A 14,437-nucleotide genomic window follows, 5' to 3' on the forward strand; every position below is an offset into this window, starting at 1 on the left:
TGTGCACCACCGCTCACCGTCACCTCTTTGACGTACAACGGACTAGCGCTGATCAGCATCTGCACGCTACTACGGAACAGGGAGAGCATGCAGGCTGAACCAAAAGTTTAAGAATAGCGAAGAAATGTTACACTGCAGTAGTCATACGGAGTTTAGGTTGCCCTCACGGAACTGATGGACGGCCCGCAACCGCAAGATAACTAAAGAATACGCCACTAGACTGTACAGAATCCTTTATTAGATCTCGCTGGGAGACCTGGCCCTGATTTTTTATGCCAGCTAAAAGTTCGTGTTGCTAGGTCAAGAAACGGATGAACCTGGAGAAGTTTCTGCGAAGACACCCCACTGGCACCAGCATGCCACCTTTCCGCAATGGGGAGGGAGGTTTGAATTAGAATCAAAACCGATGACCCTTAGGCTAGGATGCATTAGGGGGAGCTTACGACTGTCCATCGGCATGAGCCTAGAGTAGGACTCTTGCCGCCTTAGCTTCTTCATCGGCCATCTCGGAACCCATGAAATCGGGGATAAACGACGACAGGGGAACAGAAAGAGAGGCGGAGCGATAACCTACGTCCCGCTAGTTCGTCGAACGGATTCACATGTACTTGCACGAGTAGAGGAGATCAACCTCACCGGGGTCCCGCAACGTTTGAATCATATTCATGCCTAGCAACAGTGAAATTGATCCAATTAACTGCGAGTTTCTCCATTATTTAGATCGTGCTGCGATGGCATAATTGTGAGGCAACTCATTATGCGCCTTTTGTTACATGTTGGACGACAAGCCATCAGAATTAATTAGATCTTCCTTCCTGGTAGAATGATAGACCTCCTGTTTCCTTATCGGCTTACTGGAAAGTCAGACTGCGTTGTGTCAAGTTGTATCGGTGGCTTGTGTGTATGCGCATTGATATGGAGAAGCAGCGCTAGTCTAGTGTAAGGTAGATCTTAACCAAGCTTTCGCATTTTTGGCCACGTTTTCCGACCCGACTTGCCTGGTTTAGACTTTCGGCCCTTTTCGACTGCTTGCTGGTCCGGGAACTAACACCACACAGCCGTTCGTTAACCAATGGCATCGTGACACTCTGACGGCAGCCCTTCCGAGGCAGAACGAGTTGACACCAAACCGCGGCCTGTATTAGACAAACCTGAGCTATCTGAGCTAGCAACAGCCTGTGAAGATATCCGTCAGTCACTGATTAATAGGACTGTGTATTCTAGATACTCGTACTACACACAGTCTAAATTGGCCCTATCTCTGTGTTCACGCTGTTGAAGAGCCATCTTGTCCGGGCGGCACCCATTTGCTCAGATGTTCGGTTCTGTAGGGATCTTCGGCGGTGGTGTCCATGCAGCCAGTGTCCGGCCATGTTGTTGTCCATCATCAGGGTCACGGAATGCTCCAAATGCACTTCTGTTTGTCTTCGGTCTCTTTAGTATGTCAACAAGTACTTTGAACCTTCATCGTCAAAGCGACGAAAAACACGAGCGACGAAGAATACGAGGTCGTGAGAAGCCAGCTCAGTACGTGTCATAGCAGCAGCCATAGTTGAACTGGTCTCGGTCGCGATCCAGTAATATCTCAAGCCACGTAGCCATGGAAATGTGAAAAACGAATTGCTATAAAGAGTTCTATAGATCCGGGTCGTCAAGCAACTTCCTAATACTCATCAACAGCTCTCTCATTCTCATCATTCACACTCTCTCACTTCCATCAAAATCACATTCGTTAGACTCCATTACCTTCTTACAAGTAGTCAAAATGTACCTCTCTACCACTGCCGTTCTCGCCATTGCTGCCAGCATGGTGGCCGCCAATCCCATCGACGTCCGCGCCGCAAATGTGGTCGACAACGTCTCTGGCCTCTACGACCAGATTCGCGGGCACACTGCTGTCATCAACAGCACTGTCGCCGGGATCAACTCCAAGTCCACTTCTTCTCAGAAAGCCACCGCCAAGGCTCTCATCTCTACCCAAACCAACAACATCATCGCCGCCATTGAAGCCGCTAAGTCGGGCGCCGCTGGCGGCCAGGGGCTTCAGCTGTCTGCGGGCAACCAGCAGCAGATCATCAACGACATGAGCCAGATCGTCTTTGAGCTCCAAGGTGCCTATGGCGGAATCAACAAGCAGTTTGGTGACTGTAAGTACTGACTCGTCTGATACGTTGCACACCATGTTCCACTTACTGACTTGGAATTTAGCGTACGGCAACGGTCTTTTGCTCAACGTTTTTGGTCCTCTTAACGGACTCCTTCAGGATCTCGGTGGTATAGTCGTTGGCCTTGTCTCCATCGTCGGTGGCGTTGTCGCTGGTGTGTTTGGTGCTGTCGGGGGTGTTCTTGGCCTGTTGCTCCAAATCCTTTTCGGCTTTTCTACTCCCTTTGGCCACTAATTCAACATTGTCATTGTAACAGCAAGTGGAAAAGCTTCTGTTACTAACGTCTGCAACATGACATGGCTTTCTGCTCTGCTTAGCACGTCAACAACCTATACTGTTCTTTTCTTATCCATAGAAAAAATATTTTGAAGATTAATATAATACTACATACGCTAGTGCACCATTTACGTTTAACAATCTGAGCCTTCTTGTCGGGAGTAGAGACGGATTATGAGCAGATTTTCTCCCTGCCATGACGCTCTTCATCCCGAACTAAAGATAACTCAACGGAAGTGCACAGCCTCTGAGCTAATGAGGGAGGCAAAAGTTCGAGTAAGAGATAGCTGGTATTGAATTTGCCCTCTAAGCATTATGATGCTCAATAGAGCATGTGGCATCACACCGAACGCAATCTCTAGACTGTGCCACTCGTAGCGTGAGCCTTACAACCTACAAGGGCAAAATATCTAGTCGTTATCGTAGTTAATCAAGTAAATCTATTTCGATACTACCTTATGACGCTGTTCCAATGCGATAGCCCTGGCTGGGACAATGAACTTAACCTCAAGGACGATGCTAGAGTCATGGTACGTTCAGCAATGTCAACGTCAGAATGGCTAGTATTAGTCGGGCCACGTAAAGACTTGTAGAATCATGGCGTTGCGGGAACCCGAATTGCCTCATGTATTGTAATTCTCAACTTTGTCTCGCTCCTTCGCCGACTAATCAAGCAACGCCGCCGAGGTCAGATGGGACCAAAATGGGCGGCAGACTCAGATACCCAGTCATCGCTGTTTGTATTTCCTCTTCGAAGATATATTTGGAAAGAAGGGAGAATGCCACATTCCAAAGCTCTCACCCAGCCTCTTGCGTCTTGTCACATAGCGGTATTCTACATACACAACATAGAGAATTTGTTTGTCCATTGCACCTTTTACTCCGCTGTTTGCTGTGTTGCAAGTAGAGAGGATTTGAAAATGCGTCATGATCGGCGCAGTCTTGGTGAAAGTCAAACGCCAAGAAACATCCGTAGTGAATTGGTCCATACCGAAGTCTAAATCCACACGGCGCCACGCCCGAACTGCCCTGGAGCGTCTCGTTTACCCTCGCTACTCACCTCTAACTCGGCAAAAGTAGACTGCACTTTCCACGCACGACTCGTCGGGGATGAAACTGACATAACCTGGAAAGGGACGAATGGACCTTCATTCAACCTCAAGATCATCAAGCTGGAAGTCTCGTATACGTCATTCTTATTTTACAAACTAGGATAGCCAAGGGCCTGAGAGTGACCATTAATACACATATCATGGCCCACTCACACGCACCATGCAAATTAAGCCGCACACTCAGCCAAATCCCCTTCCCTTAGTGCATCAAGCAAAACCCTTGCCGTATCCCGGTCTGCACGCTCCTCGCCCGGCCCATTCGTTAGCTCGTTCCACGCCGACTCGATCCATCCCGCAGGCCCATCATGCCCGGGCATCCCGTCAAAATACATTCCGTCAAAGTCTTCATCCACGATACCCGGCTGCTCATCCAGAGGAAACGCCGCCAGGACCTCGGCTGCCAGACCGTCGATACCTTCTGACGGTGGACGGTCTGCCATGTCCACGTCCCCGCCAGCACTGCTTCCGACGGTGGCTTGGTACTCTGGTTCGGCGGTCCGGGGGGATGTATCGTCTGTCACGCTGTCTTGGCTAGCCCCTCCCGCCGAGGATGGCGAGGTGGTGTCCTCATCAGTTTGAAGGACCTTTACCGTCCCCGGCTGCATGCGGAAGAGGTTGACACGCATCGCCGCGGCATCAAAGTCTGTCAGCGACTCCGCGTTTCCGGACAAGGCCACACTCATGTTTCTGCTATCCTCTCGTTTTCGCTCGAGAAGGGCTTTGAGTGGATTGAAGCCCTCCGTGAAGAGTCCCCGGAGACTGACGGGAAAGTCTCCGTCTTCGGGAAGACGTCCTTTGCTCAAAGACAGGTCCATGGTGAGTGCGAGGCGAAGGTATGAGCTTGGCTGGGAGGCGAGAATGTCGGTCCAGTCTGCGATAACAGCGCTACCGTCGGTGTTCCTGGATTCTCCCGGCGGCGGTGAATCAATTTGTGCAAGGTTGACAATGTGCCGGATCGTTTCGCTGACCCAATCAACGCCATCGTACTGTGGCTGATAGGTCTTCATGGCCTCAATGAGAATATTGAGACGGTGTTGTTTGAGTGCTGACTGCGTGTTCGGGTCGAAGGATCTCGATGATGCTGACAGCTTGACGTCAAGGATATGCAAGACTAACGGCAAAGCAGTACAGGCGACGGCACTGATCGGCAACCAGCGAGCGAGGCGGAGATGAATAAGTTCCTTGAGACACTCGGTAACCCCTGATGCGGCGTCTTGAAGTTCGTGTCGATTCTCTCCAATGATAACTAGGTCCGATGTAGGGATCGCGTTGAAAGACGGTGCAGCGGCAGTGATAGCGAGGTGGAGAACCTCGTGGTGGCTCAGGACGACTCGAGACGAGCTGAAAATGTTAGTATCCATTTACAAGCCTGAACAAAGCGTAACTTACTGATAATACATGTACATCAAGTTGGTGTACAAGATCACCGAGTCATGCTGGAACTCATTCCCGGGAGACTTCACCCTCGCAACAGAGCCGCCTCCGAACATAGGAAATCGCAGCGCCACGCCCTTGTGCCACCTCTGTAACGCAGCCTTACAACCACGGACTTTATCCTGCTCCTCGGCGCGCATCTCCCGGCCCCAACCTGGTCGATCATCCAGTGGAAATACCAAAATTAGTATATCGGTGAGTACAACACACAGCTCAACCAACTGCTCCAAGATCTCAGCCAAGCACCGCTTCGTACCTGGGTTGTACACCCGACTCCGCTCAAGCTCATCAGATAAGTCTGAAAACCCTAGTGCCTCGTTCGAGTCAAAGTTGAAGTGACTCCGGGTAATCTGCAAACTACGACGCAAGCCCAGACCAATGATGCGGTCACGTATAATGCAGCACCACCAGAGCCGCTTGAGGAGGTTGCGTTTCTTCGGGGGCGCTGTACGGGTGGCGTAGTGGTGCGCCTCGACCATCTTGGCGTTCTGGATCGCAATGGAAAGCCATGCAGTATTTGACTTGCGGAAGATTGGAGATGTGGGAGAAGACCAGAAAGAAAGTAGGAGAGCCGCTTGTGAGATGGCGAGAGGAGAAGACTCGGACTCGAGGTCGTAGAGGAGCTTCGCGCGTCGGTAGAAGGCTGCCCGTGCAGCGCGGATGCTAGAAAAGCCCAAGGTCTTGATGGTCTGTCGGGAAACGAACTATAGGTCGCGTCAATAAGATGAAACCAGCCATTCGTGGGTGGGCACTTACATTACAAGAAGAGAACAGCATCGCTTGAAAGACAAGCAGCGACAACTTGTCGGTAGGTACGTAGCTGTTGGGGTTTACGCAATACACATCCCAGAAGTCGCCCTCATTAAGCATGGGAAGCAACGGGTGGACGTGTAGGAAGTACTGCTGTACAAACTCATCGAGTATAGTGCGCGTGGGTACCCGCAAACACCCTTGGAGCTCCAAGTAATTGACGTCTTGAGGCGGGATTCCGTGCAGATTACCTAGAGCGAGAAACGGATAAAACGAGTATGTGACGTCTATGCCTAAGCTGTCTTGATGACTAGTGGCCCATGACGTCGTAAACGTCGGGTTGTTCGACAGTAAAGGAGCGGAAGAAATTGCTTCGCGAGCCCCCGTTGACGTTGTCGAGGACCTTTGAAAATGAGTCGGTTTGGCATGGCCTTGGTGATGGTTGTTTGTGTTGTTTACGGTTGGACTTTTTGTCCCCACGGTGGCTGTGGGTGTTGGGATGGCGTCGCCGTGTGAATGATCGCAAGCTTGGGGTTGACTGTCAGACTCGTTGGAGAGTATCGGTCGGGGATCGTCGCTTGATGGCGCAATGGGGTTGACAATATGGAGCTGCTCTCCGTCGTCGGCGTTGCATGGAGGGTACGATGTCGGCGCGTTGTCGACGCCATCTCGCTGCTGTGCTCTGCGACTATAGACAGTTAGCTTCTCTATGATGACTGTAAAGGGAATGCGAGAACTCACAATCTAGACGCGCGTCCAGTAACGACACACGTCTCACTGTCTAGATAGCAATTCATGCACGGGCGGCCGCGCTGAGATACGTCGCATCTCACTTTGCGAGCGCGACATGACAAGCAGGCCTTGGGGGCGCGCTTGCGGACCTTGTTCTGGGGTTTTGTCTTGGGTGCTTCTGGAGCTGCACTCTCAGCGGATGCCATTATCGAGGGGTCGAAGCCGGAGATAAGACACTGTTCACTTGTGGTCTGCAGGGATAGCAAATTGGACCGAGGTGAAGCTCGTGGACGGAGACTGAGGACGGGACAAGATGACGCGAAGGAAGTTGAAAAAGTTGAGAACCCCAAATTCAGGAGTGACCGAAGGCGGGAACACGGGAACGCTTTGCGGGGTGTGGGGAAGAGGGGAAAGACTGCATCTATTCTGGAGCTTTTCTGGAGCCGTTGACGATCAATTGACGCTAGGCGTCTGAGAAGAGACAGTGCTGTGGACACCACACGGGGTTGGCGTCTTGCGGCGCCAGAGCTTCAACCAGGGGGAAGCTGTTTGTCATCCATGAGCATCGTACGTCCGCCTCGGAATGGTCGGAATCGGGGTCTGCCTCTCCCATTCCCTTACTCGTCCGGACTGTCTTCATGGCAAAACACTAACAACATGTAGTCAATTGAAATGCTTTGACGTACGGGTAGCGCTCAACCCTGTTGGTAGTAGTACTATTCCGTACACATGTAGGCTAATCAGCGAAAAGTGCCGAGGCACACTGCAAGTGGATGGTCGATGTTGACATAGCCAGTCAGAGTCAGCAACTCAGCAATCTGTCTGCCGAGGAACTCTGCCGAGTCTCTACGACTGCACCCCAGTAAGCTCCACAAGAGGTTGGCGTCTTGGGCCAATCAGCCATGATGAATATCCCCCCAATTGACGCTGCATGTCGAGTCATTAGCGTCATCAGCAACGGTGACCCCAAATTTCCGGAGGATTTTCCGCTCAGGAACGTCAGTGACACATGAGGGCGCGGAATTGAGGCTCACATTCCTCATACACTCATTTGCTCCAACTTTTCAAGGTCTCTGGTAGTAGGACGAGATGATGTATTGATGAGCATTTGGTTGCCGTCCATTGAGTAGGATTGAGATGGTGCTCAGTCAGCATCGGATTCAGAGGAAGAGTCTTCGCTCTCAATCGGCTTGAAGACCCAATCGCCGTCGTCTTCCCTTAACAAGCACACCTTCACGTTGCCGACGGCATCGTCCAGTCCGTTGGGGACATCCATGCCATCGCCAACTCTCACGAGAATCGACGTATCAATCCGACAGAACAGCATCGGCAACGAATCGCTCTTCCACACCGATATGCCGTCGCGAGCGCCCCTGATGATGGTGTGGAAGAGGTAGTAGATGCTGACGATGATCAGGGCTGTAGGAAACAGCAGCCATTTCCACTCCACAATGATCATCTGCGCCACCTTGTACGCCCGTCCGCCATATTCATGGGGTTGGTTGCTTCGAACTTGCCCGTGGAGTCTCACCTCGTTCGTTAGACTGAGGCTAAATTGATAGATCCACGATGGAAGATTGTGTCGCGCGTTGTACATCCCTTCGATCCAGTCCGATGAAAAGTTGATGATGGTGTACTGATGCTCGTACGTCCCTTCAACTAGCGGATCCAGAAACCTCTGCAACGCTGCCAGCGCCTTCCTGGAAATGCTGTATCTGGACGTCTTCGGGACGTTCATGTCTGCTGGTATGTCGACGAAGACGTACTCATCGTCGTGCGCGCTATTGCTGGTCTCGAACTGTGTCGTGTTCCAGATGTTGGTTATTGTCTGATTGGACCGGCTCTCGGTTACTGTGATGTCGTAGCTTATCATGCAGAACCATAGCGCGCATTCCTGGCCTACCATCTCTGTTCTTTTCCTTGTTTTCAAGACCCAGAGAACGTCGAATACGGAGATGTAGGTTTGGCTCGTGGAGTTGAAGTGGTGGTAGATTCCCGACGACGAGGCCGTCCGGAACCGCTCGGTGGCCGGCGCATTGTGGCTGATGTCCACTGAAGTCCCGGAGGGCAGGCTGTACAGGCACGTCTGTGACTTGTCGGTGCACATTGTACTTACCCTCAACGAGTTGCACTCTCCACAGACAGCGAGTGTTGGTATGATGGGCCACGTGCAATTGGTGGAGGAACATTCAACGTCGAGCTCCATGATGTCGGCAGACAAGATGCCTCTATAAACGGCTGCTTTGGTTGACACGTTGAGAGAAGGAACTGGGGCACGTTAGAAACTGATTGCATCGAAGACCGTGATACCACTTACGAGGGTCCAGACCCCGGGACACCGTGTAGTCCTACAGATCGCTTCTCGGGGGTGCCGGGATGGGGGGATCATCGGGCTTTTTGTCCTCGATCGGTCGGCCCTCGTACCGGTAAAGTTGCTGGGAAGAGGCTTCGAGTCCATGAGTGAGGACCACGATCAGAGCGCCGATGCAGGCGAGATGTCTGTCAGCTCAGACGTCAGCATCAAGCTTCAACGAACACAAAGCTGCGACTGCTCACTTTCCCCTCAGCCGCCACAGAAGACACAGACTTCCCCAGAGCCCGCGCGATGCCTCGTCGTAGATCTTGAAGTCCTCCAGCCTTGCTCGCATATCGTTGGTCCGACGCTGACGTGCCTCGGATACCCAAATCCAGGCAGCTTGGCTAATGGACGACTCAACAATACCGCTCATGGCCACGCGAACGCAAGTGAACATGGCGACGATGATGACGTCGAAGTCGATGTCGCCCTTTAGCTGGGGCACCACTTTATTGTCAAACTTCTTGAAGATGATGCCTAGGGTAATGGCGCCGACAATGCAGACTGCAACCAGTCTGTACTCGTCGTTCCACCATTTATAGATGGCCTTATAGTCATGTTCGGGAAGAGGCCTCGGAGGGCCTTCCTCGTCGTCATCGTCGACAGCGCCGTCGTGTGCGACTTGGCGGAATCGCAGTTGCTTTCGGAGGTTCTGTCGAGGGCGGCCGCTGATTGCTGTGGACCGAGAAAGGCGTTTAATCATTTTGCTTTGAGGAGCAGTTTTTTTCAAAGATGATGGATTCAGAAATCGATAGGGAGGAACGTCTCCTTCAGGTAGTTGCTGCCGCCATCACAGGGAATAGAGGAAATGAAGGCTATTAAAGCGTGGATGTTGGCGGATGGCTGGAGTTGATGGATTTGGAAGAGACATCTTAGAACCCAGAGAGCTCTGTGCCTCCCCCGAAAAAGAAATCAGCATGCTCTGCAGTTCCAATGCGCCTTCCGTTTCTCATGTTCGATAACTTCAGGGTAGGGACGACCTTCGGAGTCAAGCCACACCTCCACTTACACACTTGTGTGGCTAGTGCCCGACTCCATTGAGGGGTTGTGATAAGGAACGAGGAAGGGGCCCAATAGAGACGATGACGTCGATTACCTGCCTGCATCCTGTGGCCTCTGCAGTGCGGCATCTTGAGTTCCAGCATTTGACCAAAAGAAACCCCGATCTTTTCTCTGCTCAGATCATTGTCTAGATCACAGTCTTCTCAAGGTTAATTCTTGGTCAGATGATGCATTCACTAGCAACCATCTTACTGTTTGTTCAAGGGGGCATCGCTTGGAAGCTTCCCCACTCAGCACTCGGCAACTTTGAGGCTCCTCATGGCAATCAAATACCGGTCAGCCTTATAGACGACGATGAAACCAATCCATTCGGCGCAAGTTCGTTTGCTGGACTGAGAACATTCGCGAACCTCCCGTTCATAGACTGCTTTTCCGACCAGAGCACCAAGGATCACAAGTATGACATTGCCGTATTCGGGGCCCCTCATGACACTGTTAGTACCGTAGTTCTTACTCCCAGGGTGTTTAGCCCATTTGAATGACGATGAAAGACAACCACTGGTCGCCCAGGGGCACGTTTTGGGCCACCAGCTATTCGTACGGGCAGCCAAAGGAAAAGCCTCGGGCAATGGAGCGTTTACACAGGCATGCCACTCCTCGGGAACGAGCACGTTGCGTCTTTGCCTCCTAACTCATATCAAAATAGGTCGAGACCCATTGCAAAGCTGGGCAACTGTGGTAGATTGCGGGGATGCCAGACTCACGTGGCTGGACAATACAGTGTCTTTGAAGAGACTTGACAGAGCCCATACCGTTGAAACCCCCTCGCTAGCCTACGATGAAAAATGACTGACAAATCAAAGGCAATTTCTGGTCGACCAGCAGCAAATTCGTCCGTCTCCTCCACGCCAAGAATCTTGACCCTTGGAGGAGATCATACAACGACGTTGTCTGCGCTGCGCTCAACGTATCAGAGATGGGGACCTGTCTCGGTGATTCATTTTGACAGCCACATCGGTTCGTGGTCTTTGTGAGAGAATTGAATTCAGATGCTAAGACGCCTCCATAGATACATGGGATCCCGCAGTTCTCGGTAAGCTATATCACTTATGAGATGATGGAGCTAGGCACTGACTATGCCGCTGTTCAGGAGGTGGAATATCGGACTATGCGTAAGTAAAAACCAAGGAATTGGCTGCGAAATCGTTGTCGGAGCTGACCATAGCAGAGGCCTGAACCATGGGACATTCCTCCATATTGCCCATGAAGAGGTATCAAAACCGTCGGTCGTACGAGGCACCACTAAAAAAGCTAACGGTTCTAGCATCTGATCTTGAACAACTCGATTCATGCCGGCATCCGAGCTCCCTTGATCCGACGAAAAGGTGATATAAGAAACGATGTCCGCTGCGGATTTGAAATCATCACTGCTCGCGACCTGGACAAGCTGGGATCCGAAGGAATTATATCAAAGATCAAGAAGCGCGTTGATGACTCCAAGGTTTACATCAGCGTGGACATTGATGTCCTTGACCCGGCATACGCTCCAGGTACTAATGATCAACACATAAAGGACTGATCAGAAATATGACTAATGAAGAGTAGCTACAGGGACAGCCGAGCCGGGAGGCTGGTCTACGCGGGAGCTTCTCACTATCCTCGACGGCCTCGAAGGGCTCTCCGTAGTCGGTGCAGACGTCGTTGAGGTTGCACCCGCGTATGACAACAACGGCGAGACCACTATTCTTGCTGCAGCCGAGGTTGCCTATTCTCTGATTGACCTTATGGTACTGACACCTGTTCAGTCAAAGGCAGATATTGGGGAAAATAGCTAGTCGGGATGACAATGGTCAAAGCTGCACAAAGATGGCAACTGCATGATGAACCAGTGATACGGTGTATATTGAGACAATGGTGGAACTTTCAGGTAGCCTTCAATGTTCAATTCGATGATCAAAGACCGCAGCGTGTTGTTGGTGGCCCCATCTCTTTGTGCTTCGACAACCTCCCGCCGCAACAGATCAGTGATGACAACAAAGTGGCAGTAATTGTTGTTTACTCGAAAAGCTGATCAGGTTTCTGCCACCTCAGGGGCTTTGGAAGATGGAGGATTCGGGCTCTATTCGATTTAGGCAGACACAAAGGCTCACGTGAATAATGATCAAAGGTTTAACAAATGGAGTGTGGAAACACAGCGTTTTCAAGAAAAACGGCAAGATGAAGCAATCCGTACACAAAAGATTCTCATGTCTGGTCCCGGATCAAAATTTCGTATCCCACTCTCGAGACATAAAGTTCCAGCACGAACCCACTCATTTCACTTTAGCCCACCATATTCAAGTCAACGTCTAAGACGAACACCACCAACTAAACACATTCACCATACTGAAAACAAAGCTTCTAATTAAGACGGTATTGCAAGATACATCCAAGCCAGAGGCTAGAATGGACCATTTCGACATGCCATCTCCTTCCGACGGTGCCTCTTCATCCTTGTTCAGCATTGAGGCAAATCCCCCAAGCTCACCTAAAGTCTCAAGTTCTCAGTCTGAAGCATTATTGGAGCAAAGTCTGTCTAAGAAGGTACATGGGAAACAGGTAGCTACAAACCTAGCTGACGAGGATGACATCCCATGTTCATCCAACGCCCAAAAGATGCTGCTCAGCAATTTCCCTCACGAAGCAAAAGAAATGGATTTCGCCAAGGAGAAGACAGAGGACGGAGACAAGCCCCCCATAAAGCACGGAAAACTGCTAAAGCGCCTCGAGATTGGTTTCGAAAACACAAAGAAAACTACGTACCGTAAAATCATCGACCTCCTCCGCTCGCGCGATCAGCTCGACGCGAGGGTTAACAATCTCGAGGTCTACGTCGGCAGCATTGACAGCAACGATGGTGATGAAGCAAAGCCGAGCGGATCCCAGCCCAACAATGATTCGCAGGCCCACGGGCAAAGCAACCTCCAAAAAAGATCTAGCCTCACGCAGCGACAGAAAGACTACGAGAATGAACAGGACCGCCTGGGTGAGCAGCTGGATACGATGGCCTCACAGCAGCAGCGGCTGGACCGCCGTCTCACCGACATTGAGTACTGCCTTCACCTGAACGTGCCGACCAGGTCGGAGTCGGCACCCCCAAGGCCCACAGCGCTCACAGCTGGGCTGTTTCCTCCGTGGAGCGAGGGTTACTGGGGTGGGAGCAAGAGTCCCAGCAGAATTGCGGATGCATGGGGTCCAAGGAGCTCCCGCAGCAGCCGTGGATCTGGAGCGATGCCTAGCATCAAGGATGGCGGCGGCGTAGTGGGCGGTGGGACTAGACGCTTACTTGGGCCTCCAGTTACAGGTCGAACTGCGACCCTTGTTCCGACGTCAACTGTGTCTACAAAGAGAAAGTCTGAAGAGCTCGAAGACGACGATGAGCGGAAGGATGAAGGCAAGGGTAAGAAGAAGAAGAGGAACGACGAAGGTGAAGACGATAAAGGGGACAACGGGGATCAGCCAAAACCAACGCCAAAAATGAAGAACAAGCCCGCTGAAACCACAAGGCTCGCACCCAAAGAGCCTAAAGTCGCCCTCCGATGCAATAAGCAAAAAACAGGATACGAGAATGACGACCCTGAGGAGACCGACGACGACGAGAAGCCAAAGCCGAAGCCTACGAAAGTACTGAAGCCTGCACCCAAGGCCACACAGATAACCCTGCACGAAAAGAGGAAGGTGGACGATCCGGATGATGATGGAGAGGATGATGGTGATGACGACGGCGACGAGCCTCACCAAGGAAAAACGAAGCCTCAACCAAAGGCTGCCGGTACAACGAAACCTGCGACCAAGAAGTCGAGGATTGCTCCCAAGGTTGGACCTAAGACTGCCTCTAAGACGGTCCCAAAAGCTGCTCAGAAGGCCGCCTCGAGAGTAAAGCCGAAGACTGCTCCAAAAAGCTGCAAGCCAAAGGGCGATGGAGGCGATAAAGAGGATGACTCAGAGGACAGTGATGATGAGGCCAAACAGAGGTCGAAATCGAGAACAAAACCAGCCAGTAAGATGGCACCTGCGCCCAATGCTGCTTCCCAAATTGCCTCCGAGAACGCCCTAGAGATAGCTTCAAAAAAGGCACCCAAGACAGCGCCTAAGAGACGGAGAGGAAACGACTCGAATCCCGACGATGACAACGACGACGACGACGATCAGGCGCCGGAGAAGAAGAGGACCAAGGTGGCGCCGAAGAAGACAAAGCTGACACCCAAGACGGCACCCAAGACGACGGCGCCCAAGGCCACTGCTAAGCCGGCCGCGAAGGGCTCGAGGACAGGGCTGCGCAGTCAAGGTGCGCCGGCGCCGGCTCTTCCACCTCCACCCGCCGCCCCGATTCCAGCACCAACACTGGCACCGGCTCCAGCTCCAGCTCAGGATCCAGCTCCAGCTTCAGTTCCACTTCCACTTCCAGCTTCAGCCCCAGCTCCAGCCCCAGCCGCTGTGCCAGTTTCGGTCCTGGGCCAGCCGGCGAATGGCCATAATGGATGGGGCCCTATTGACTATGATTCCGACTCTGACAATATCATCATGTATTGTATCTAGGAACTGGCGTGGCTGGGCTTCTGCTAGATAAG

The 14,437-nt window shown here is 51.9% G+C and overlaps 8 protein-coding genes across 8 annotated transcripts; 4 read left to right on the forward strand and 4 right to left on the reverse strand.

Moving 5' to 3' along the window:
• Window positions 1–1,765: 1,765 nt before the first annotated feature.
• ColSpa_01632 (uncharacterized protein) lies at window positions 1,766–2,399 on the forward strand (the record flags this gene model as incomplete). Its single annotated transcript, XM_049267844.1, has 2 exons — window positions 1,766–2,147; window positions 2,209–2,399. The coding sequence occupies 2 exons, from the start codon at window positions 1,766–1,768 to the stop codon at window positions 2,397–2,399; spliced, it is 573 nt and encodes a 190-aa protein (XP_049123801.1).
• A 1,321-nt stretch (window positions 2,400–3,720) lies between these two features.
• Window positions 3,721–5,857, reverse strand: ColSpa_01633 (cutinase transcription factor 1 beta; the record flags this gene model as incomplete). Its single annotated transcript, XM_049267845.1, has 3 exons — window positions 3,721–4,894; window positions 4,943–5,676; window positions 5,744–5,857. The coding sequence occupies 3 exons, from the start codon at window positions 5,855–5,857 to the stop codon at window positions 3,721–3,723; spliced, it is 2,022 nt and encodes a 673-aa protein (XP_049123802.1).
• A 190-nt stretch (window positions 5,858–6,047) lies between these two features.
• ColSpa_01634 (uncharacterized protein) lies at window positions 6,048–6,675 on the reverse strand (the record flags this gene model as incomplete). Its single annotated transcript, XM_049267846.1, has 3 exons — window positions 6,048–6,140; window positions 6,218–6,409; window positions 6,571–6,675. The coding sequence occupies 3 exons, from the start codon at window positions 6,673–6,675 to the stop codon at window positions 6,048–6,050; spliced, it is 390 nt and encodes a 129-aa protein (XP_049123803.1).
• Window positions 6,676–7,613: 938 nt separating this feature from the next.
• ColSpa_01635 (uncharacterized protein) lies at window positions 7,614–8,675 on the reverse strand (the record flags this gene model as incomplete). The annotated part of the gene is made up of 2 exons (XM_049267847.1): window positions 7,614–8,555; window positions 8,586–8,675. The coding sequence occupies 2 exons, from the start codon at window positions 8,673–8,675 to the stop codon at window positions 7,614–7,616; spliced, it is 1,032 nt and encodes a 343-aa protein (XP_049123804.1).
• Window positions 8,676–8,817: 142 nt separating this feature from the next.
• ColSpa_01636 (uncharacterized protein) lies at window positions 8,818–9,528 on the reverse strand (the record flags this gene model as incomplete). The annotated part of the gene is made up of 2 exons (XM_049267848.1): window positions 8,818–8,968; window positions 9,026–9,528. 2 exons carry the CDS (start codon window positions 9,526–9,528, stop codon window positions 8,818–8,820), a joined length of 654 nt encoding a protein of 217 aa, XP_049123805.1.
• A 526-nt stretch (window positions 9,529–10,054) lies between these two features.
• ColSpa_01637 (putative agmatinase 1) lies at window positions 10,055–10,627 on the forward strand (the record flags this gene model as incomplete). The annotated part of the gene is made up of 2 exons (XM_049267849.1): window positions 10,055–10,348; window positions 10,379–10,627. The coding sequence occupies 2 exons, from the start codon at window positions 10,055–10,057 to the stop codon at window positions 10,625–10,627; spliced, it is 543 nt and encodes a 180-aa protein (XP_049123806.1).
• Window positions 10,628–10,672: 45 nt separating this feature from the next.
• Window positions 10,673–11,662, forward strand: ColSpa_01638 (putative agmatinase 1; the record flags this gene model as incomplete). Its single annotated transcript, XM_049267850.1, has 2 exons — window positions 10,673–10,844; window positions 11,439–11,662. The coding sequence occupies 2 exons, from the start codon at window positions 10,673–10,675 to the stop codon at window positions 11,660–11,662; spliced, it is 396 nt and encodes a 131-aa protein (XP_049123807.1).
• An 856-nt stretch (window positions 11,663–12,518) lies between these two features.
• On the forward strand, window positions 12,519–14,405 carry ColSpa_01639 (uncharacterized protein; the record flags this gene model as incomplete). Its single annotated transcript, XM_049267851.1, has 1 exon — window positions 12,519–14,405. One exon carries the CDS (start codon window positions 12,519–12,521, stop codon window positions 14,403–14,405), a length of 1,887 nt encoding a protein of 628 aa, XP_049123808.1.
• Between the last annotated feature and the right edge of the window lie 32 nt (window positions 14,406–14,437).

The sequence above is a fragment of the Colletotrichum spaethianum genome (assembly GCF_022836535.1).
Source record: "Colletotrichum spaethianum MAFF 239500 DNA, contig03, whole genome shotgun sequence".
NCBI classification, from domain to species: Eukaryota; Fungi; Ascomycota; class Sordariomycetes; order Glomerellales; family Glomerellaceae; genus Colletotrichum; species Colletotrichum spaethianum.